The sequence below is a fragment of the Paramacrobiotus metropolitanus genome, unplaced genomic scaffold (assembly GCF_019649055.1).
Source record: "Paramacrobiotus metropolitanus isolate TYO unplaced genomic scaffold, Prichtersi_v1.0 Parri_scaffold0000006, whole genome shotgun sequence".
NCBI lineage: Eukaryota > Metazoa > Tardigrada > Eutardigrada > Parachela > Macrobiotidae > Paramacrobiotus > Paramacrobiotus metropolitanus.
Genome location: NW_026570226.1, coordinates 2505096 through 2530245, shown reverse-complemented (window position 1 = coordinate 2530245; position 25150 = coordinate 2505096). Strand labels below are relative to the sequence as shown.

General features: G+C 44.7%; 1 protein-coding gene across 2 annotated transcripts; it reads right to left on the bottom strand.

Moving 5' to 3' along the window:
• Positions 1-8: 8 nt before the first annotated feature.
• On the bottom strand, positions 9-24914 carry LOC129581806 (uncharacterized). Of its 2 annotated transcripts, none has more exons than XM_055473061.1 (12): positions 24612-24914; positions 24106-24387; positions 16921-17017; positions 16415-16804; positions 15949-16178; positions 15378-15721; positions 14952-15076; positions 14747-14872; positions 14548-14675; positions 712-1091; positions 502-626; positions 9-424 (listed from the first exon to the last, which is right to left on the bottom strand). In XM_055473061.1, the coding sequence occupies exons 1-12, from the start codon at positions 24739-24741 to the stop codon at positions 271-273; spliced, it is 2511 nt and encodes an 836-aa protein (XP_055329036.1). In that variant the 5' UTR covers positions 24742-24914; the 3' UTR covers positions 9-270. The 2 variants fall into 2 exon arrangements, with proteins under 2 accessions (XP_055329036.1, XP_055329035.1); XM_055473060.1 differs by lacking the exons at positions 24106-24387; positions 24612-24914 and adding exons at positions 17621-17902; positions 18144-18476 and having other exon boundaries at positions 13-424.
• Between the last annotated feature and the right edge of the window lie 236 nt (positions 24915-25150).

Genomic DNA, 25150 nt, shown 5'->3' with positions numbered 1-25150 from the left:
GTAGTCCACTGCGCGTCTTAGAAGTAAGGAAAGACGAGAAGAGCAAAGTAAGCAGATTCTTCTTACTTTTCGGTTTCAAATAGAGTTTTAAAACGTTGAACCACTGCGAGAAGAGCATACAATTACAAAAGAAAACTTGTAAAAGAACTCAGCCTCACAAAACTGTTCGGCTTATTTCGTCTCTTTAATTGTCGTACGTGTTCTAAATAAATTAGAAAAACAGAAACTTTTGCTGCAGTCGTCAGGGCAGATCCGCAGTACATTGCCCAATCAGTAGAACGGTTCCTCAACAATCTTGCCAAAAACACTGCTTCTAAGGTGTTTGTTCATAAGTGCGTCGTCCGGGTATCGCCAAAAATTCCAGTACTGGCCGGTCTCCATTTCCGCGTACGTCACAGTGAAATCAAATTTCACTATCGGTTCCCTGGAGATTTTTTGCACTGTTAGTATACACTTCACACTTCTACCAAGCGTAAACTGGTTGCAATTGGATAACATTACCCTTGACTGGTTAGGAAACCATCGGTTCGTCGGGTGAGGGTGATATTCAAGTCCATGCCGTCGGCTAAGACAGGATTGGCTTCGGCGAACGCATCACCCACACCGCGCAGAACATCCTCGGAATTCTGGCATCAAACCATAGAATCATTATTCGGCCAAACTCAAATACTATGTGTCTGGCCATATCGAGTATTACTGAATATTTCGTACCAGGATGACGCTGTAGATTGTTGTTTTAGATCCCGGTATCCTCATCAGGGTCAACGAAAAGACACTGGGAAGGGGACAGCCGCTTTCATAAACCCCCACTTGACTGCATCTCGCCAAGATCTTCTGCTGGTGATCCATTGTTGTTGGTGGATGCCGGTTCAGTGTAATAATGCGACTGACGGCACCGTCGCTGTACCAGGAATCGGGTCCTTGTGCGATTTCCATCGTGTCCCAAGTCAGTTTCATGTTGGCCACTTCTGGATAGATCCAATCACCACCGTCGTCGACAGCTGCCCGGCGTGGATCCACAATTCCGCCAGAATTAACGACGACAAACTGGATGACAATTCCATCCCGATCACGATTCCATATGACCACTTCTGCAAATTCACATAGTCATTGCAGTACCCCGGCAATGTAGTCCATACTCTGACCAAGCTCCAAAAATTTTGTGGGCGTTGTAACGCTCATGATCAGTTGGTGACGGTCTTTTAAAAGTCACCGGTTGACTTGAAAATCAGATTTTCCGTGTATCTCTGGTTACCGTTTTGACTATTGCTAAACAGACGGAGGGATAGGGGGATATCACAAAAATGTCAGAGGGACAATTTTTACGCAGACGCATAATTTATGTTAAGCAGACATTTGTTATTAAGCAGACATTTGCAATGTGCATGGGATACACCGTATCTCCGTGTTGTCTAGCTGAGCAATCAATACTGTTGTACAAGGCTCCAGATGCGGCCAACAAGGCACGACTATTGGCTGTTTCGACACCGGAGTCAGGTGTCTGGACACACGCTCTTCCCTCATCGCCGATTGGAAACCTATTAGATGCCGAAGCCTTTCGCATCGCCGTTGCCATTCGACTTGGCGCACCTGCTTCCTCCGAACACCAGTGCAGGTGCGGTGCCGTAGTCACCGCCGATGACCATCATGGGTTAAGTTACAAATTTTCTGCTGGAAGACGGGCAAGACACGACTGCATTAACGATATCCTGCGACGGGCTTTGGTTTCGGCAGGAATCCCCGCGCGAACGGAACCCCGAGGCATGCATTACCAAAACGAAACACGCCCAGACGGAATCACTACTTTCCCTTGGACCAGAGGGCTGTGTTTAGCGTGGGATGTAACCGTTGTCAATACCGTTGCCCGCTCTTACTTGGATCACACCAGCGTAAAGCCCGGATCGGCAGCCGACCAGGCCGAAGCCGAAAAAGTGAGAAAATACAACTTCCTGTCCGGGCGATATGAGTTTGCCGCTGTCGGTTTGGAAACTTTTGGCAGTTTTGGTACATCAGCTAAGAAGCTGTTTAAAGAGGTCGGAAAGAGAATTCAGCAACAAACTGGCGAGACGCGCAGCCACGAGTTTTTAAGGCAGAACATTTCTTTAGCTATTCAAAGAGGTAATGCCGCTTCTGTTATTGGTACTGTAGAAAATGCTGTTAGGTTTTAAGTGAAACTGTACCTTGATATTGTTATCGCGCTATGGAAATAAAATTACTGTACCTTAATCCAGTATTTATGTTCAATTCGTATTAATTTTCAGTTCCTCAGTCGTATACTTCCGCTCCTTTATTAAGCCGCCGTGCAGTTAACGAAGTTAAGCGCGCACATGAGAGTTTATTTCTTCCCTGAACTGGTTTTGCGGTTATATAGCCCTGCCAAGCCCATAGGGGAATTTAAAAAATACTTAGCCTGACTCAGTTGTGCGCAGGCAAGAACATTAAAATCAAACCAGAAGACCAAGACCAAAGAGTATAAAAAATTTGAAGTACTGTCACGGGTACACCCGTGATATACGTGTTCTTTGTCCTTCCGGGCATGTTTGTTTTCATATTTATATCGGCGTAGCCGCCGATATCAGTTCGGTTGTTCTTGGTTTTGTGTCTGCTCAACAACAAACGCTCACGGTTGCTCGCGTTCTGTCGTTTCGCCACACATAGCGAGTCGCAGCGTCTCCTGCGACATTTGGAGGCCGTACCGAGAGAACATCTTACCACCTAAAGGTCACTGATTCATAGTCTGCTTACTTGCGTTAACAACGTTAACCACCTTCCCCAGCCCGTCACACATTTACCTCGATCGCTACTACACCTACCGTCCCAGACGTTACCGCAAGTCCAGTCCTACCGGGTAAGTGAAGTACACCCTGGCGCCTAAACGCCGTAATACCGAAAACAGTTCCGACCCGTTCTTACAAAATAAGACCCCGTTTGAAGTATCTAGAAAGTGTGAAGAACGTATTAACCAAGCCCGTAAAGAAAAATTAGCACTAAGGCGTGCACAGAAAAACGTGCAGATTCAGACTTCACCTTCAGAGTCTGATATCGAGCTAGATTCACCCGAAGATCAGTCGTCAGATAACACGTCGGATAACACAAACGAAACCATAATAATGAACGCCGAAGATTTAGCAAAAATTATTAAGTCGGTTACTGACAGCACTGCAGCTCAACAGACGGTTACAAATAACGTTCTGACTCGGTTAGTCGATCAGGCTGACCGAGCACCTAAATTGCAAATTAAAGATCTACCAACTTTTCATGCATTTCCACATGAAGATGCCGTCGAGTTTCTTAGTCGATTTAACAACGTTTGTGTAGCTAATAAAATAAGACGTGATGACTATCTTGATTATTTCAAACTTGCCATACAGGGTAACGCTCTAAAATGGTTTAATGCTAATCCGACCATTCAAACGTTTGACAACGCAAAGGATGAATTTCTTAAAACTTTTCGCAAAAATCGTCATGAGATCGTATTGCAACATCAACCCGAAAAAGTACTGGATGATCCAATGGGATACGTGTTCCAAGTTTTGAGTTATTTTAAGATTGACAACCCCCAGGCAGATGACTTAACAAAAACGCATAAATTGCTAGATGGATTACCCCGCCAACTCCAAATTGAATTTCTCGGATAAAGACCCTCAAACACCACAAGAATTCACGGAAAAATTGAAATTATTGGCAGTTAAACACCAATTACTGAAACAACCCGAACAAACAAGCCCGAATAAGGTCGTCATCAGTAGTTCACAGGTGGCTCAGCAGAATTTGGCAAACACTGCCAATGCGTTGACTCACGATCTAGCCACATTAGTACCGCAATTACAATCGATGATTAATAACAAATCCATTAACGCGTACGCAACACTGCCAAATAATCCGATAATGCCAAATAACCAACTTGTCGATCAAATAACACACATTGTTAAAGACGCAAATAAGGATGCCCAAATTGACGCCTTGCGGGCAGAAGTAGCAGCAATAAAACTCGCCACCAATTTTCGAAACAACAACTATCGTGGTCGTGGCAACGGCCGGTTAATGAGTAATCGCGAGGTTACAGCGCTTACCGCCGCCAGAACCCTAATATCTCCATCGCCCTGATGGTCAACCAATTTGCTACGACTGTGGCGGCATAGGTCATATTCAGCGCTCTTGCCCGCAGCGGAGTGCGCAACCGCCCTGGGGAGCCGCCGATAAATTACCGCTTCAATCCGCGTACTAACTCTCTTCACTCGTTGCCGCCACCACCCCCACCACCGCCTCACAATCAGTTACCTCCGCCTCAACCCACCTTACAACTGACGCAGCAACCTTCGAGAACAATCCCACAGTACTTCGTAAACTCTGGACAGGGCCCGTCCGATTACGAGTCTGTGCCATTCATTATGCCGCAGCCGGAAAACTAGTGCCTGTCATGCTTCCTAGGGCACGTATGACAGACAAACAGCGCCCTACACGTACCACACCTGTCACTTGTTACATCCGTGCAATGCATAGACTCGCAGTAGCCGTTCTCGATACCGGCAGTGGCATAAGTATTGTTTCACGTGACTTCGCTAACAGATATTGCCGTATTTTTGAAAGGGATCCCGCCGTCGTTTCCGTTGTTTCCGGTCAGACCATTCCGTTAATGCATGCAGCCGACGTTTATGTAGAATTACTCGGGTATATATCACGTCTTCGCCGTAGTAGAATCGTTCCCATTCGACTTCCTGTTGGGGAGGGACTTCCTCAACGACACGCCGTTCGTTTTGAATTTTGAAACGCTAATTTTGGCAAACCCGCGCAGTCAACAATGCACTTCCGTTTACGCAATGTTTCCTCTCGTGTCACTTCCGACTTTCGTCACTCTACCCACCAGTCCAATCGTAACTGAACCTATCCATACACCTGAAATTGTCAATGATGACCAACTATCCTCCCATCCGTTAGTGGGTACCATTCAACATTACATCGATGATTTTTCAATCGCACCTAACCATGCGGAATCCGCCGACCAACCTATTTTTTCTTCATGTGAAAATTATTTTGATAACAGCGACGATGACCCTGATACGCCTTTTGAACCATGGTTTGACGACAAAGCGGCACTTCCTGTTCCCCTTACCGACGACGAATGGCAACAACTTAATTTCTGCCCCGATTTACCGCCGCACCAGAAAGCAGAATATCTAAAACTACTTAAACGATACGCTGACGTTTTTCCCACCAATAACAGCATAGCTGGCCACTGTACGTTAGTAGAGCATCACATAGATACCGGCAATTCACTGCCCATTCGTGAACAACTGAGAAATTTCAGTCCATTCCAACGAAGAGAAATCGCTCGCCAAGTACGAGAATTGCTTGCAGCCGATATCATTCAGCCTTCACAGAGCGACTATGCTGCCAACGTTCTGCTCGTTCGAAAAAAATCAAAAGAATACCGCCTATGCGTTGATTCCCGCCCGCTTAACAGCGTAACGATCAAAGATAGTTATCCAATGGGTAATATTCAAGCAATGCTGGATTCCCTTCATGGTGCTCAAATTTTCACTCAATTCGACTTGTATAATGGATTTCATAATATCTCAATCGCAGAGTGCGATCGACACAAAACCGCTTTTCTCGTGCCGTCGGCACCCGGCTTTCCCGGCGGCTTGTACGAATACAAACGCATGTGTTTTGGGTTAACAAATGCACCCGCTACATTTTGCCGCCTGATTGATAGGCTTTTCGGCGATCTAAAGCAACTCTACTGTTTACTTTACGTAGATGATTTTCAGGTTTATTCCTCTTCGTTCGAAGATCATTTAATACACGTTGAAGAAGTTCTGACCCGACTAAAATATTCGGGACTTAAAATCAAACCAAGCAAATGCTCTTTCGGCTTTTCGACCGTGACCTTTCTTGGTCATCGAATAACCAAAGAGGGTTTGTCACCAGATCCCGAAAAAGTAAAAGCTATTTCCGAATTTCCCCGTCCTCATAATTTAAAATCGCTCAGAGGGTTTTTGGGAACAACAAGCTATTTTCGCCGATTCATTGAAAATTACGCTGAACTTGCTTCCCCGTTAATCAGTCTTCTTCACAAAAATGTCATTTTCGACTGGACGGAAAAACAAGAAAGTGCATTTATCCAGCTGAAAAATCGCCTGATTTCTGCCCCAATACTAGTCCATTTCGATGAAAATTTACCATGCGAAATTCATACCGATGCGTCAGCAGTAGGTGTCGGTGCCGTGCTCATGCAAAAGAAAGCCGATCGAGATTGTGCAATCGCTTACGCTAGCAAATCTCTTAATAAAGCGCAGCGAAATTACGGCGCAACAGAGCTAGAGTTATTCGCCGTTGTTTTTGGTATCGAGAAATTTCATTATTATATCTCAGGCCCTAACCAATTCAAAGTCATTACCGACCACTCCGCTATCGGAGCCTTACTCAAAGTTAAAAATCCGACAAATCGGCTCGCACGCTGGATTATGCGCTTAACACCGTACAATTTTACCGTAATCTATCGACCAGGCAAAAACAATTCACTTGCCGATGCTTTATCGCGATTTCCCATTGAAAATGATCACCCAATTCGTAATTTATTCACAACCCCTTTATTTTTTACACCGAAATTAGACTTACAAAACCTACAAGAAAATGATCCTTTCTGCAAGAACATTTTGTCAATTATTAACGATCCTACTCATCTGAAATTCAAGACACGGACACTAGCTTACATAAAAAAAGACGGCATTCTTTATCGTAAAGTCATCAGAGATGGCCGCTACCATCTCTTGCTTGTTGTCCCTAAGTCAGTCTGGCCGACCATGCTGGCTGAGGCACATGACGCCATTAACAGTGGACATTTAGGCGTCGCACGAACATACGCCCGTATAAAGGATCGTTATTATTACCCAGGCAGTTTAGAAAGTGTAGCTCGGTATGTGGCTTCTTGTGAAAGCTGCCAACACCGTAATGATCCACCTCAACGCCCCGGAGGCTTTTACAGCCACTTCGTGTCTCTGGCCCATTCGTGCGTGTCCATATGGACTATTGCGGACCGTTCGTTATAACACCTCGCAGACATAAATACATACTGTTAGCAATTTGTCCCATGACAAAATTTGTCATTGCGAAACCCGTTCAGAAAGCCACTACCACAACAGCCGCGAATTTTATCGTCGAAGACATTATATTGTCACATGGGTGCATTAGGGAATTATTCACCGATCGTGGGCGGCATTTCACAGGCCACATCGTACAAGAAATTCTTGAATTACTCGATATCAAACACCTCTTAACCACCGCTTATCACGCCCAAGCGGATGGTATGGCAGAGAGAGCGTTAAAAACTCTTGTTAATATCATCAGTCATTACACCAACACCGACCAGAAGAACTGGGATCTCGCAGTCAAGTATGCAGCATTTGTCATGAATACTAGTAAATCCGAAACAACCGGCTATACACCATTTGAACAGTACGGCCCCGGCGATTAAAACCATCCGACTGGCGAACGAATTATCGTGCACGTTGAGCGATTGAAGAAATATTTTGCACGAGAAAACGATGAATTACCTTCCGAAAAAAATATCGATATAATTCCACCAACCGATTTGGCATCAGTCGCTAATGATAATGATAACGATAATGGCATTCTTGACAAAGATGAACTAGATAATGACATACCATCGGAGCCTTCCGACGCTCCGAGCGACGAAACCGAAAGTTCCGAAAGTTCCGACGAGGATAAAAGCGACACACTGACTTCCGAAGTGCATCAGTTACAGTCTCCAGTTGTCCGAAGATCTGCCCGGGAACGCCATAAGCCATCACGCCTTATCGAAACGTAGCATATTGTCAACGACAGCGGGATATTTATCGTGCCGTGACCTTTCTTCATCGCTTTTCATCAGTACCGGCCGCTCTCGTGTGACCTTTCCATTCCTGTAACGGTACCGTACCATCCCATAATGGGAACATTTGTTGTCATGTTCTTGTACGTTTTGTTTTTCCGTAATGTACTGGCTATATCCGTGTCGGTATGTGACTGTACGGACGTTGTGCGCGTAGGAGTCATTGATTTAGGACAGTACCAGAGTTGCAATGCGGCACCGATTAAGAGTCAAGCTGTGAGCATCACGTATTCACTGTACGAACACAACAGGGTTGAACGAAAAATACCAGGCTATGCGTGTAAAGCCGTCAAGTTGGGAGTTAAAGTAGATACGTTTTGGTCCGGATCGACAGACACCGTTAATTACCAGAGTCCAGCTCCGCTCTCGGAGCAGGATTGTTGGCGTTTAGTACAGACCGGTAATTGTTTAATCCTATGCACAAGTCAGGCAATGTGTGGGAGTTTAAGGCCACTCCTACCGCAGAATGGAGATATTTTCGAACGGTGGTCCATGAAGTCGTTAACTGTGTCTATGAACAAATTACTTTAGAAGAAATCAACGGGACGCTGTGGTCCGTTACCGGCGAAATTGCTCAATCCAGAAACACGGGATATGCCTACTCGCATGCAACCACCTACGTGTGGCAAAGTGATAGATTAGGTCAGAAATCTCAGTGCGATGTTAAACAGGTGTATCAAGGACCAGCTATTTTGTCAACCAAACAGGTCGTAGCCGGCATTAAGATGATTAAGGACGCGCAGAACCAGGTCGACATTTCAATTAATACAACCGAGATTACTGTCTGTAATGAAACCTACCACGCAGTAATTAACGACCCGTATTTATTACTTCGCTTTACCACGACTAATTTTCCCCTCGATTCACAGAAAGAACATGTATTGCCAGATAGGGGTTTGATGTGGGTTCACAATAGCACTTGGCTAGCAATGCGAAAAAATATCTATGAACCGATGATGGCCCATTTTCAGTTTTATGAAGGCAAAAACGTTGAGCGTTTCAACTTTCTTGCCGATGATTTACATTATTCAGATTGTTTGAGCGATCGTACTCGAAGCGCGACATTCTTTATCCTTTCGCAGCTCAGCCCCGTTATGGCCGCACAATTAGCCGGTTTTACTGAATGTCATCGATTACAGTCGTTTGGTCATCAGGGTATACTAACTCAGTGTCAAGTTCGTCAGGTTCAATTTTCAGCCATCAAAACTTCCTGCGGAACTGAGCCGATTTACCGTTCGAACGAAGGAAATTTCACTATTGCTAGCGACGGCGAAACCCTGATCGTATTTCAACCTTGCTATCGTACCAACTCCTTGGCTAATTTCAGAGGTAATCTGTATCGTTTTGATTCTGGTGATTGGACACCGATTAAGCCTAGCTACGCCGCTTCTCGTCGTCACGCATATGCCCAGTTCAAACAGGTTATCGATCGCTCTGACCGGCTATTCTTAGATTCCGTTTCAACAGAGACCGACGAAATGTACCACATTTTGAGTGAGCTTAATGGGCTAATTAACGAGCAAGCATCGCCGTCTATAGGCCAGTTCATCCAAACCACACAAGAAAGAACAGCAATTCTAACAGTCGTGTCAACAGCGAAGCACATCGTTCTGTGGGTTTTTATAGCGATCGCTATCCTTTTGGTTTCCATAGTCGTAATTTACTTGTGTTATCGCTTCAGTGTTATCACGTACGTTTCGCTTTGGATAATTTGGTTGTTTAACTGCTGCTGTGACCGAATTGTCCCTAGTCGAGCGGCTAGCCGACGCAGTCAGATATACGAAGCCGTTCCAGCGCCCGATCAGCCTCAGATTTATCTTGGGGGCACATTCACGCGAGACACGTTAATTCGATACCAACCCGGTCGTGAGAATGCACCAACCACTGCGCAGCGACAAGCTACTTGCCCGACCGAAATCGAGCCCGCCCTTCTGTTGCCGCAAGATGGCACACAAACCGGTCAGTGATAAATGAAAAGCATTTTGATTTTCTTTTCCTTCTTTTGTTTTCGTTTTCTTTTGGCTTTGGTTTTCTTAAAAAAATTTTTCTTGCGAAAAGAAACTCCAAAAAAAAAAAAAGAAAAGAGCGCAAAATTCAAAAAAATATTACAAATGGAGTCACCTAGTATGTTCCGATGTTAAGCCGTCAAATCGTCTTCATCGTCCATGTGTTATGAGTACAATATGCGTCCAGTGAAGGCTAAAAACCGCAAAAAGTCAAACTCGGCTCCAACACTACACCGCGTCTAATCGGCCCTGCAACCACATCGGCGTCGCCTCGTATGAGGTTCGCCTTAAGCTGGCAAAACGTTCACTTTTGGCCAAATAATGTGACTGGCACCCACATCGGCCTAGATTCCTTTTCATTTCGCTAAGACGGACCTCATCCACCCGTCAAAGGAATCGTCCAGCTTAGCGGTTAAAAGAGTTCCAGATCGTAAGCTGTGTAACGTGCGTGCTCATAATACCCATCATCATCTCGCCCTGGAATCTTAATAGCGGAACGTAGTCTTAACATTCAATGCGCCTAAATATTATAAATATTAACATTTTAACCGGTTATGGTAAGTACATCAGCATGCTCTTCGGTCTTGTCTACACCTCGCTGTCTCCTTGGTAAGTATTTGTTCCATTTCTTTATTTCCAGTTCGTTAGTTTTTATAATCTTCAATTTTTTTGTTTGTCTCTAATATTTTATTATTCTTTAATCCGACAATAAAACAAATGCTTCCGGAATTGTGATTCGACCATTCAGTCAAGACTCCGCCAATGTTCCAACCTTTCGCAAACTCAGTAATGTTTCGACTGCATTCGCAATCGCACGAATGAATATGGCTGCCATTGCGACCTTTTCGACTTCACCCGTACGCCGCAAAGTGACGGCCGTCTTCCCATAGCCGTAGATTACACTACAGTACTTGATTCGCTGTACGCCGCAAAGTGACGGCAACCTGTCGTCCGACTATTCCCATACGCCGCAAAGGGACGGCAACTTGCCGTTCATGTCCAGTCAGCCATACACTCTGCCTAAAGCACGAGATGTATCTGGACACAGCGAGAGAGAGACACAGTAAGGCAGACCACTGGCCTGCACGCGCACACGTGTTATCACTCACATCACGCGATCGCCATTTTACCATAGCAACGCTACAGTAAACAGTTCTACATATCCGTACTTGGTAATTTGCATACTTATTTATATTGCATTGTGTTCTTTAAACATAATCATGGGTCGCCAAGATAGGTTAAGTATTTACGAAGTCGAACTCCTGGAACTTGCCATCCCTCACATCGTACACCTACGAATGAAGCCAGCTCGTTTGGAGCCATCCAAACGCCCCGACATGACTTTAGTGCGTTACATCATCCTGGCCGATCTCAGGAAACATGTCGCACCTTTTACGGGCATCCAAGGTGCGGGCGACCGCGTATTCCAGCGTATCTTGGTAAACTCCATCAAAGACGTTTTTCCGAACGTCTTCCGTGCCAAGGACAGAGTTACCGACCGCACCAGGCTGTACGGTTTACAGCTGATCCGCCTGTCCTTCCATCTCGAACCTGAGATCTACATGCCCACCGACTTACGACAGTGCCCGCGCTCCCAGTCCCCAGAAATAGAGGAACGCTTTGGTGCTTTGTTTTTGCAGGACAATAACGCAAACGCCGAGCCTTCGCTCTCAGACAGCGGGGAAGAGGATGAGGCGTTGCCTCAGGAGGCGCAGGATGAAACCATGCCAGAGGGCCCGCCCCAACACCTGGAGGATGATGAGGGGGCCGTATCGTCACGCCTTCGACCGCGGCTACCAGTAGCCAACGTCGAAGACGTGGCACCACCGATCCAGTACGCATTCACACACGAAGTGGAATGCGCCGTGCCCGTCTCCACTCATCCGGATCCTATGGACACCTACGATCAACCGGCCCGACCTGATCCGGACCAACGGATCCGCATTGCCGCCGCGCATTATATGAATATTAAACAACCAGACGGCGTTACTCCCGACATCCTGAAAGGCGCCCTAGAGTACGCGCGCGGCGAGTCAACACTTGTTTTTCGCGAAATCGAGCGCCTGAAAGAGGCGGAATGGGAAAAGGCGGAGGCCACCGTCATCTGGCGTGTCACCCAAGATCACCGCCATCAAGAGGCAATGGCACTCCTCGACCGCCAGGAAGAAGCACAGCAGCTTCGGGAAGACATGCACTGGATCGAAGAAGAAGAGAACGCCCGACAAGCACGCGACGATCCTGAATATCTTCCTTCCCGTCCATCTCGTAAGCGCCCATATCACCGTTAATTTTATTATAAATTATTTTATCACGATTTAGGGCTGCAGACTGCACCATGCGTGGGTGGCTGACCACGATGGCCTTTCTAAAGCCATTTCTATTTTATTTAGCCAATTTTGTCCTTTACTACGTTCTCTTTCCTTTTCCTATATCAACCGTGTGACTATCATTTTATTTTCATTTTTGTTCCTGTTTTCGGCTCAGGTGGCTGAGCCTTTTTGAGAGAGACCGGGTAGTGTCACGGGTACACCCGTGATATACGTGTTCTTTGTCCTTCCGGGCATGTTTGTTTTCATATTTATATCGGCGTAGCCGCCGATATCAGTTCGGTTGTTCTTGGTTTTGTGTCTGCTCAACAACAAACGCTCACGGTTGCTCGCGTTCTGTCGTTTCGCCACACATAGCGAGTCGCAGCGTCTCCTGCGACAGTACTATCAAGGAACAAGGTCTATATTACAACAACTCCGTAATCTCTGGATCACAAAAACCAGAAGTAAATAGAAAAAAACTGAAAACGCTATTCGATTCAGCAGGGTTAGAAACTGTGGCGCATGCATTTTGTTTTAAACATGCGAAGCAGCCAGCACCGCCCTGATCGGGCGGCTCCGACAGGCCCCCCCCCCCGTGGCGGGTGCCCACTACACACAGTTTAAGTGCAGTAATGTCTGTAATGTCTGTACTATGTAATGTTTATTTACTGTTTGTTCTTGACATGCTTACAGCACATATGTAATATTAACTCTTAACAGTCATTATGCAATTCTTATTGACTTAAGTGAACACCACTGATGCACGATTCACCTCAATAATTTTTTTATATGATTACTTTATCAGTTTATCCTGCATTTAATATAAATTTTTTCATATCATATACCTAAAACCCAGGACTCATTTTATTTTTCTCCTAAAATCATCTGTCAAATATGTTACAGTATTGCACTTATCATTAAAAAACCACTCATAAATGACTGCCAATAAATATTTATCAAAATCTCATAAAATCCCTCTTACATGCCGATGCCAAGACTTTTCACGGTTGGCTGTTGTATGCATGCATTACAGACTGTACACCACTGAGTGTACAGCAGATGTCCGTTGTAACAGGCGGGCAACCATCCAGGGGGCTTATTACGGAGGGGGGCGTTATTATGGGGGAGGTGCAAATTCGATAATTACGGTATATGTAATTTCTAAATATCTAAAAGCCGGCCCGTGGCCCGTTTACCCTATTCCCTCCCCTAGCGGCTCCGTGACACCAGCTGGTGGTAGCGTGGGTACTCACTAACCCACGTTGCTCTATAATACTGGCGGTAGCTTGGGTATTCACTAACTTCGAAATCTAACAAATATGTATATTTTATTTTAATAGCTCGACTGAACGGCTGAAAATCTTACAATTAGTAGCTAAAGATGCAGCCAGCGAGGTCACCTTGGGCAACCGTTAATTGTTTCCCACAAGTTTCCATTAATTCTGCGCTGAAATATTGGCTGAATGGTTTTTTATGGGCGTCGTGTAAAAGATCCCACTCCATCCATTTCATTACCGTTTAAATATTATCATTCGTACCAAAAAATTCAAGTTTTCAGTTCGTTAGTTCGGCAACATAAAGTTACATTAAAAACGTGAAAAAGAACCGTGAAAAAGGCAAACAAAAAGAAAAATTACGGAGGATTTCACAGCTTTTATAAAACTGGTCGCATTTAACCGGAAAGCGTGAAAACTGTCCGCATTTCTATATGTTTAAAATATTTTCGTAGCTGGCCTCGCTGGGGTTTCATATTTGAAATATTTTTCAAAATCTTTTTTTATTGCTGTACGATGTCACTACGAAGTATATTTTGTATTTCTTTCATTCTTTCATACCTCGAACACAACTGGTCAGCGCTAGCGTGACCGATACTTGTTACAAGATAATTTTAACCCTACGTCTAAACCTACCAACAACCAATCAATAAAACTATTGACAGAATAACTCATACAAACACATCCATTCTCTCCACTCCAGTCAACTCCATTCAAACTATGCTTTAAAGTTTCGTCAGAGAGCTTTATACCGCGAAACATTTGTCACTCAAAAACACGAAAAACCACGAAAATCTCCAAACGATTTTCAAGCCTCCATATAACTACTTTTCAACACCAACTAAGCAAAAACAACATACACACTGCAGACATATTTCATCCTGAACTCACGAACGTACGTACGCCTGTCGGAAAAAATATCAGCTCTTAAGGCCGCTCACAGATGCCGGTACCCGTACCGGTATAAATCAAATTCTAAATCTTAGCAGGATCAATCTTAAGGTGGAGGCGAAGGCGAAGCGGTTACTTGTAACAAATGAAGCAGCCATTTATATTGTGCATACCTGCTTTCTCGTACCCGGAAAACCCGCGCACCATCTCTTGGATTCTGGCTTCTAATCGCGGTAAGAGTTGGAAGTTAATGGGTTCGCTGCTGTATACTGTGAACGTCATCCACGGGTGAAATGACCATCTGCACCACATCAACCCACAGTTACATATAACTTCTTATTATACAACCACGATTCAGCAGAGGCCACATACACTCCCGGAAGCACCTGCGGTATAATCTGCATGATTTCGTTGGTAGGATACTTCCACAGGTGCCAGTATGTTCCGCGCGTCAAATTATGATAGGAGATTGAGAACAGGAAATGGACTATGTTAAGCCTGTAGAACCAGAAACCTCATGCTCGGTTACGGAATTTCCGAATTACAGTAAATAGTTCAACGTAGCACTAGCACGTACCCTGGAAGAGCGGGCTTCTCTTCCCTGCGACTGATCAGGGTTATTTCATAGAACGCTGGACTGACTAATACTGGGTTGGCTTGCGAAAACGCAGTTAACACTGCTTGGTGGACGTTTTCCGATGACTGTTAAAAGTTAACAAACAGTCTCGACAGTAATATCAGAAAGGCAAGCTTAACGCTGCTGCTACAATCAGTGTGTAGGTGTTACAGTATTATAGAATGCATTTTTTTTAAATAGTTCGCAGTTCTCATTTCAACAATAATATTTTTCAATAATATTGATATTACAGATATTATCTGTTACTATTGCAATGGTTACTGAAATTTTAATGCAACATTAATATACGAATTCTAAAAAAACAGCCGTTAAGCAGAACGCTTCAAATTAATGATATATAGCAAATTAACGATAGCAAACGAATACCGGCAGTGTATCGTTAGATGAAGAGATGATTGTCAGGTTGAAAGCCTCCTGCAAACGACAAGCTTTCTCATCGTTTTTCGGCCCCTGACAATCCCGCTGCAGCGATGGATTTTCAACGACCGGCTGGCGGCTAATGTACAGTTCACGAGAGAAGGGATGCCCAGGCATCGCACTTCGTCCGAATTCATTCTCCAGTCGAGTGTAGATATTGTCGGCATACGGCATACGTGCATCCAAATCAGCAACGACTGTTCCGTTTATCAGCAGCCGCACCAAAAAGCTGATCGTTGTCCCGGTATCTAGGTCCGGATTCCACAGTATCACCTCTACCGACTGGCCGTCAACTGCAAATAACACAAGCGGCTTACCACAACGCGTATCGGCATCGCTTCCCCTGGCTGGGGTTATTTTTCATCTAAACGTTGCATGTATTACGGTAATCATTTGCACATCGTACAATCAAGTGCATACATTTTTTTTGAATACACGTACAGATACCAGCACAATATTAATTAATAAGAGTATTTTTTGTACAATTAAATTAGTGTGTTGTTAGCCTGTAACAACATACCGAGGTAATAGTTGAGCTTTTCAGTGAATTTTTGTTGAATGAGCGGTAGCAGCTGCAAATGCACGGGTTGCGACGTGTATACACGGAACGACCGCCGCGGATCAATTGGGTCGACGTCAGCAAATGTGGGCCGATCGGCACCGGCTGCAGATGGGTTGGGATCCAGCAACCATCCAATCCACACCTTATCGTCCACCACCGTCAAACAACTGGCATAGGTCATCTGCAGCCTAGGACGACATGACATCACTGTAACTCACTAGACCTTTATCGGACCCTTTTTACCAGAAATTAATGAAAGCAGCCTCGAGTGAAATAGCGCAAGCACGTGAAATAGTGAAAGCAACCACGAGTTTTAAAATCTTTATCGTAAACGAAGGTAACGGATTTCGATCTCTAGATGGGTTTCTCTAGATGGGCTAATCGTAAACGTCAAATCGGCAGTATGTAACTCTTTTAATTTTACTGTGTAAAGTTTCCGTTCAACTTGGATGTCCAGGTGTAGTTCGTCAGCCCGCCCACACGCACATCCACGTTCCTCTTCTGGGCGCACGCTTCCGATTGGTTGCGGGAAAGCTGCCGACAGCTCTTCCTGGCTGCTGCCAAGCTGGGATGATCCGAGTGCGGAGAACCGGCAATCGCTGCCATCTGAGCCGGTATGGGCAGTTGATCGTGGACACGGACTCCTTTTTCCTCCAGTCTTCCGATGAAACTCTCCAGATGGGGAGGGGCAATGCGCTGTTGTGGACGCTTAACGTAGCGTTTGTCCTCCAATGTCGGACGCGGTTGCGGACCTCGTAGTAGGCGATTTTCCTTTGAGCGGAAGATGGTGTAAATGATGCGAGTAACGGGCGACCTGTAGTGTTGGAGGTTAAGTAACACCACGGGCGATTTTCGGTGCAAAAATTGTGTGTTAGCTGGTAAGCGGCAAGTATCTGAATCTGGAGGGCAAAATTGTCTAGTCAAATTTACCCGGTGATAGTAAGCGTCTCGCTGGAATTGCGAAATGAGAGGAATCGTACGTGTGGCGCATCTTCGGCAGCGGCGCTGGGACTGCGTGTGTAGGCTTCTGCAATGTAGTTGTTTCACACAGTTCAAAAAAGGCGTTAGTTCCTTGCTCTTCGTAATACTTCCTGATAATTCGATCATGGACACAATAACTAATTCACATTATTCACTGACCGACAATTTGCTTTTCTGCGAAACCGGCGTTTTGCCGTAACCATTTTGTTGACCGACACCTCAGTTTTCGGTCCGCTACTTGGGTTTCTTATTTTTCCGGAGATTTCTTAATGATTTTTCTTGAGCTGTTTTAAACTATATATATATTTGGGGACGTTCTCTTGTCGGTCAGCAGAATGTGGTTAGGAGGTTGTCGGAATCTAGCAAAAAAACGTTCAGAAACCTATCGGATAGGGATTTAGCAAATCGTGGGGTAAACGTTTTGTCGGTCAGCAAGAGTCACCAGAAAGCTGTACATCATTGACACAGCGTTCTGATGACTCTTGCTGACCGACCGTACCGTACATGTTTTCTTTCTATAAATGTAAATTATAGCCTTTTTGGAGAATTCGGGACAGCTTTGTACATAACAAGGTATCACTTTGTGCACAACTTGAAAGTATCTGAAGCTATTCAGTGGATATGCAAGTGCTGAAGTACGGATACGCACCAAAAGTGGGCGCCCAAGCGTACGTCAGCGCTTCTTCCAACTGACTTATGGAAAGGTTGTTGGTGTGAATGACGACGCTGTGCAGACCGATGCGCGCTGGTAGCCCCAAGATAGAGTTGAATTCCCCAAAGTATAAAACGCCTTGTTGATCGGCCGGAATGTCGGTCGGCACGAGATAGAACCGGGCACCGGTCATCCGCTGCATGATGTCCACGAGCCATGACAAATCTTCACCTGCGTCTACATTTGCCTCAGGACAAACAGTAGTTGTCAGACGCGGTTCTACGATAATAACAAACGATTGAGTATTCAGATGCCTGTTGAGACTTGGGGCAAAAAGGATAATAAGGGCTAGTTAGGACGTTGTGACTGTTCCATCGAATCAACTGATCGGCTGATCAGAAGACTAGCTAACCGGAAAGTGTATTCGTAACATCGAAGCCTAAGTTTATTATGATCGACATTTTATCAATTTATATGACGGAAAGAAATTTTGTAATAATTTACACGTATCGACTTTTACCGGATATCCGCGGCCGTGCAGCTGCGCTGTTGGAGCTCGTCATTTGGTTGCTGGTTCGTATGGCGCAGTAGGTTTGCACTGTTAGTAATAAAAAGCAAGCCAGTGCTCCCAGACCACGGCGATCGGCCATGTTTGTGAAAAGCAGAAGTGGTTAAAGATGATAAATTATGTATGCAAAAAGTGAAAACATCATTCGCAACCCGGTGCCGGCTGTCTGCTGATTACTCAGTGCAGACTGCAACAAGAATATCAGCTAATCAATGGCATCGAAAGTTTATGGAATGACAACTGACAATAGAAAATTTCCCGCTACTCACTTGGCAGGCATTTACGCTTTGGCCCGGTTCCTTTGCCAAAGAAAAAAGTGTTCTCACGATGAGTATTAGAAAAGATATTTTCAAGCGATTAGATCTTATGACAATCTGAATCTGATCATATGCTACAGGTACAGTTCACGGTACAGTCTGTACAATTGTACTGTACTCGTGTTCGATAAACGTTAAACCACGGCATTGCCGGCACTGTAACGACTCGTATAATTTTGTGTGCTCGGCTATATTTAGCATGTAAGGACCTAGATAAAAACGTTGCGCTTTTGTAGAATTTTGCAACAAGGTCAAAAGAATTCGAGGCACCTTATGGCCATGATGAATACGGGTTTAAACTTCAACATCAGTTTATACTCGCACTTTGCGTAAAAAATTTTCAGAAAAGCAATAACGGCATCATTGCGACATCAGAGAGTTTGCGATTATTGAACATGATCTTTTCATTTGAGTAGTCACACCAAATAAGAAAACGCAATAACAGTAACGGTATTTGTGCCGTCAAAGTAACTTGAAACCCACAATTACGTTATCGGTACGACAACTCCGCATGTGCTAACACAGAACGCAACACCGTTAAATTAGTAAAATGGCGCATTAACAATCTTGCCAGACATACTGCTCCCCAAGTGCTTATTCATAATGTGATCCTGCGGATTCCGCCACGCAGTCCCGTGCTTGCCGGTCTCGATGCGTGGATACGTAACAGTGAAATCAAATTTCACTACAGGTTGCCTGCAGATTGTAACACTGCTTCGTAAACTTCTATAAAAAAACCGTACTCGTTGACTGATTGACTTATTGTACCCGTAAATAGTCAAAAATCCATCGGTGCGGCGCGTCAGTGTGATATTCAATTCAACGGAGACTGGATTAACTTCCGCGAACGCATCACCCACACCGCGCAGAACGTCATCGGAATCCTGCCATCAGAATACCAAACCGTCATATATTATTACTAGTACTTCAGCAGGATATAAGATCTGTAAGCTATCCCCAATTGGCAGATGTAAAAACCGGACCAGTATGTATATAATAGTTTAGCAATCTTCACAACGACTCTGCGGTGTGGTTTTTTTACAACGAGCTTAGATTCCGCAGACACGCTTTCTCGGCACTACCTTTCACTCCGTTTACGACTTTAGCCCGCCAATACGAACCACAATTTTTTTAGTGGCTAGTGGCTATTTTGATCTTTATTTTTGCCGCAGCTGTTTTAGAGTTTAATTCCACGCTCGGTAAATGTTTGCATAAAACGCTTTTACTTGTGGAGCTATATGCAGTCGGTAGTGCACCGAGAAAGAGGACAGCAGACGATTGAACCGAGCGAAAGATTATGAGCGGGATGCATGGTCGTTTTCATTTTTTTTGTATTTCTTTATATTATCGGGATGATCCCGTTTCGAAATGAATCTTCTCAAAACACGTCCTGATGTGGACTTTATAACAGGGGCGGGGAACAGTGGTGAGCGCTAAATAAAAAAATTTTAAAATACGATATACTGTTTGTATCGTACCATGGTGTAAGGAAAAGATGATTTCATCACAAACAAGGAAAGGACAGACGGCAAGGCACAGCTCTCGTCAGCATCCTCCTGACTGCATTTATCGTGAGGCGGCACATTCTGTTTGTCATTAACAGTATCATTCTGTTTATGGTCCAACGTTGCCGGCGGATGCCGACTCAGTGTAATGGGATTGCCGGCTTTGTCACTGTTTGGTATGATGGGTTCCCTGGCGCCGTCATTGAATACTGCTGCCATCGGATTATCGGTGTCGTCGCTATCCAGATAAATGAATCTTGTATCAAATATCGTATCAACTTTCATCGTGTTCCTGTCCAGCTGCAACCCGGAGACTTGTCGATAGATCCAATCGCTGCTTTCCCGCTGTGAATCCACAATTCCACTCGGCAGTACTTCAGAATCGATGACGAGAAAGTTGATGACGGTTCCATTGGGATCAGGATTCCAGATGACTATCTCTGTCAATAACAGATAAACTGTATTATAAAATAAAATAATATCCAGAGCAGAAAATGGTGAACCGCCATTAAGACGACGAAAATTCGCCGATCGTCACTTAAGTCGAACAGAAACGATGTACACCGGTCACGACGTCGAGGTAAGGTTTTGCTAAACCGTCTTAATTTTCTCAGATTGCCTTATATTCCTTAGGCTCCTAATAAATTTCTTAGTAGTTTTCTTAGGATTTCTTGGTTTTTTTAGTCGTCGCCTTCGTGACCGTCGACGTAGTGCGGTCGACGAAGTGATAGTCGACAAAATTTCGGTGAGCCGCAGAAAACTAACTGCTCATCAAAAATCGTTTGATGATATAAACTTATACAAGGGAGTTACTCTGTGGACGGTTAGAAATGGACAGTCACTGTGAAACAATATGAGAAAGGCAAGCCTAACAAGATCGTACCTGCGTTCTCATACGCCTCGGAAGAGCGCCGCAGGGCCCTTTGCATGGTTTCTTGCAGTGTCGGTAGCAGCTGCGAGCTAATGGGTTCGCTGCTGTACATAGTGAATGTCATCGACGGATCGAACACCCAACTGCATCAAATGAATCCGCTGTTTGGCAATCGCTTTTACAGTCTCACACGACACACAGGAAAATTGGCAACGTACATCTTCCCCGGAAGTTGAGATGCTATCGTCTGCGCGATTGTTTCATTGCTAGGAAATCTCCAGACATTCCAAAATTTTCCGCGCGTCAGATTGTAATAGGAAAACGAGAACGTGTAGCGCACAATATTATGCCTGCAAAATGGGGAGCCTAATTTTGAAAATCAGAATTAAAGACTTCGACGTACCCCGGAAGTGTAAGATTTTGTTCCTGATTATTGGTCAGTGTGATGGCAAAGGACGCCGGTGCAATTGAGTGTGGATTAGCTTGAAAAAAAGCCGATGACATTGCTTGCTGAACCGCTTCGGATGACTGTTAATAGTTGACACCAAGGTATCATCAATTTATTGAATAAACTTTAAAGGATTAGGAAAGTAAAATAAGGATTTTCATAATTAAGATATAAACCAACAGCGTTGGATAGAATTAGTAAAACCTAAATACCGGCAGTTCACTGGATAATGATAGCGTTGTCACGCTAAATGTGTCCTTCCAGCGACACACTTCCACATCATCGTTCTTCCCATGACATTCTCGTTCCAGCGATGGACTGAGAACAATCGGGTGTCGACGGATGTATAGTTGACGGCTGAAGGGATATTCGGGTTTGTGTTGTCAGACCCGAACGCTCGCAACAGTCGCGGGTAGATTGCATCGGTATACGGCAGGCGTGCGTCCAGGACAGCAACGACCTTGCCGTTTATCAGGAGACGTACCAGGAAACTGATCATTGTCCCGGTATCCAGATCCGGGTTCCACAGCATCACATCCACACTCTTGCTGTCATCTTACAATCAGAAAGACCCATTAGTACGTGCTCAGCTTATTTCTTCTCGGGCTGCCATTGTATTAAACTTCTCAGCGTTGCATTACGAGCACGATACACACAGTCGTTACTGTTAGCGGCAACGAATTGTATAATAATTATCAATTTTGTAAGCACTGACGCTCACATGTGGGCGCTTTATTTGAACTACTTAGAGTAACGGGAAATGAAACATTATCCGGGACCAGGTTTGAATATAATTGTACCGCTAAATTTGTGACTGCATACCATATTGATAATGGAAGCTTTTAGTAAATTTTTGCTGAATAAGAGGAAGAAGCTGGAGGTGCACGGGCTGTGACGTGTATACACGGAAAGACCGCTGCGCAGCAATAGGATATAGGTTCGTCAGTGTGGGACGGTCGGCACTGGGTGCCGATGCATTCGAATTCGGCAACCACCCAATCCACACCTTGTCCTCTACTAACGTCAGACAACTGACGTAGGTCACTTGCTGCCTAAAATGACAAGGAGCCGGATCGAATTAACCGTGGGTTTTTTTCTAGATCATTCTTATAGGAAACAACTGTAATGAATTACCATGTTTCTCGATTTGAAAAAGGTAATGTTCATTTGTAAAGGTTAAAAGCGGAAATAAGGACTTTGCCACTTTACTGTGTGTAGGTTCCGTTCAGTGTGGATACCAAGGTGTAATTCGTCAGGCCGCCCACACGCACATCCACCGTCTTATTCAAGGCACACGCATCCCTTTGGTTACTAGGCAGGAATCGACAACTATTCTTGGCTGCGGTCAGGCTGGAATCCTCCAAAGGTAGAGAATCGGCGATCATGGCTATCTGAGCCGGTATGATCATTTGATCGTATACACGCACTCCCTTCTCTTCCAATATTTGAATGAACATCTCCAAACTGGGAGGCCCAATGCGCTGCTGCGGATGCTTACAATTAGCGTTATTCTTGCTCTCCCATATTGGCACAGGTCCTGGTGGGCGAATATGCGCTGAGCGAAAGATGGTATAGATAATGCGGGTAACGGGCGACCTGTACAGCGCAAGGTCAGGCTATGCAACAAATTTTTTTTATGCGCGAAACCATTTTGCATTAAAGGGTAGACGGCGAGTGTTTCGATTGAGAAGGGTCGAAAGGAACGTGGTCAGTTACCCGGTGATGGTGAGCGTCTCGCTGGAATTAAGAAACGATAGGAAACGCACATTCGGCGCATCATCGACAGTGGCGTTGGGACTTTGCATATAGGCTTCTGCAAAAAAGCATTTTAAAGTGACCTTTCAAGGTGTGATCCTAGTTAATGATACGAGTGTTACTCTTTTTATTAATAAACAACGCACAATTCTGGTAAGGAAAAGAAACACGCAGTACTATTCACAGCAGCAAAACTTCTTTTAAACTATCCAAACAATCCATGGTACCCAAAACAGATGCGGCATTTCCGCGCTGAATCTCAAGCGATAATCGTTGGGTGTTGGTAGTAATACTAGTACCGGGCGTGGTACTGATTACGGAAATGGCGCTGCTATCAGCCGTATCAGGTATACTTCGATATGCCTCAATAACGGATCACTTTGAGTACACTGCCTGAATTGAGGACAGGTCTGATTATACGAGGTACAATGTACAAGCTTGTCCGGTAATTTCCTACGTAAAGGTACAGCTAGCGCGAAGTTTGCGCTTATAACGATGGCCACTTCACTACGTTTTTCAAAATCTCTAAATGCGCTCCGCAGTTAGATTGTCGCTTACTGCACTGACCATTTTCTGGCCACCTTACGCCAGGCAATTACTGTTATTCTCATTAAATTATATGGCGTATACCAAGCCACCAGCCAGTCAAATGCAAGTTACGTGTTTAAACAGTGTGGCGTGGCGCGCCGTAGTGTGAAGTTTGGCGTAACACGCAAATTTGTGTAAGTCGCTGTACTGATTCGTCAGAAATTACCGGACAAGCTAGTAGTAGGTAGGTACATATCATGGGCATTCGTACACTACATACATTCGTTAAACATTATGATCATTATGGGTATACGTTCTGGTATGCGTATTTAGGCCATCGTACCGAGTGAATGTTTTTTTTCTTAATTTTTACATAAGAAATCGGTGCAAGTAGCACATCTATACGTACAATTTGTAGTTTACATTCTTTTGCATAATATTGCAATGTGCAGGCTTCGCAGATGTTGAGACGTGAAAGTACGGTACGTACCAATACTGGGCGTCCAGGCGTACGTAAGAACTTCTTCCAATTGGCTGACGGAGAGGCTATTGGTGTGTACGACGAGACTGTGTAGACCGATAAACGGGGATAGCTGCAGGGCATAACCAATATGCCCGAGAAATAAAACTGCCTGTTGATCGGGCGGAATGTCAGCCGGCTGCAGATAGAATCGGGCACCGGTCATCCGCTGCAAGCTATCCACGATCCTGGACGCACTGTCAGACGAGTCGGTGTTGTCATCGGAACACACGTTAGTTGTCAGGCGGGGCTCTACCATTAATACAGAAAACGGTTGTGTTTTCCATATGGATTACGGCAAGATCAGCAACACCACTATGGTCACACGATATACCGGGTTTCAATCAAACAACCGCTTGGTGCGCCACCTGCATATGTTTTGTACGACCGGTAAATTACTTGGTTGCGATGTATACGTAAGCGGTAATTTGTGACTAACTGGATTACTCTACTAAATTATGCTAATCGGCTTTTACCGGGAATTAGTGGCCGTGAGGTGTTGGGGGTAGTTATCTGGTTGCTGGTTCGAACGGTGCAGTAGGCCGGCATTGATAGTATTAGCAACGTAGAATAAATCAGTAAACCTATGCCATCGCGACCCGCCATGCTTACTGGAAAATGCAAAAGGGAATGTGTGTACCTAGATGAAGCATCAAAAATGGGAAATTGGTTTCGAACACGGTGACGATGACAGAAGAAAGCGCGAACTATCCCATCTAACTATAAAAAACAGCACCGGGCATTTTAAGCGTACTGTAATTTTTCCATGCCCAGTAACATTTATCTGTACGCTTGGCCTCAGAACAACATTATTTTGCACGATGGATATGTGGAAAGATATTGACAGACGATAAAATTTTCAGATCCGATCGCATGCAGTGCCGCGGTACAGTCGGTGTCCGACAGAACTTTAACCAAGGTCTTCCCGTTACTACATAGTATAGTAATTAATTATTGCACACTAGAGATAACATAGTAAAATGACTGCGCGCAATGTTGTTATGCTGCGTTACTG

Coding starts and splice junctions, on each gene's coding strand:
- LOC129581806 (XM_055473061.1), bottom strand. CDS start 24,741: ATGGCGGGTCGCGATGGCATAGGTTTACTGATTTATTCTACGTTGCTA. Junction 17,018..24,105: donor CGCCTGGACGCCCAGTATTG/GTACGTACCGTA, acceptor ACTACATTGCAG/AAGCCTACACACGCAGTCCC. Junction 15,077..15,377: donor CATCTAACGATACACTGCCG/GTATTCGTTTGC, acceptor AACTTTTAACAG/TCATCGGAAAACGTCCACCA.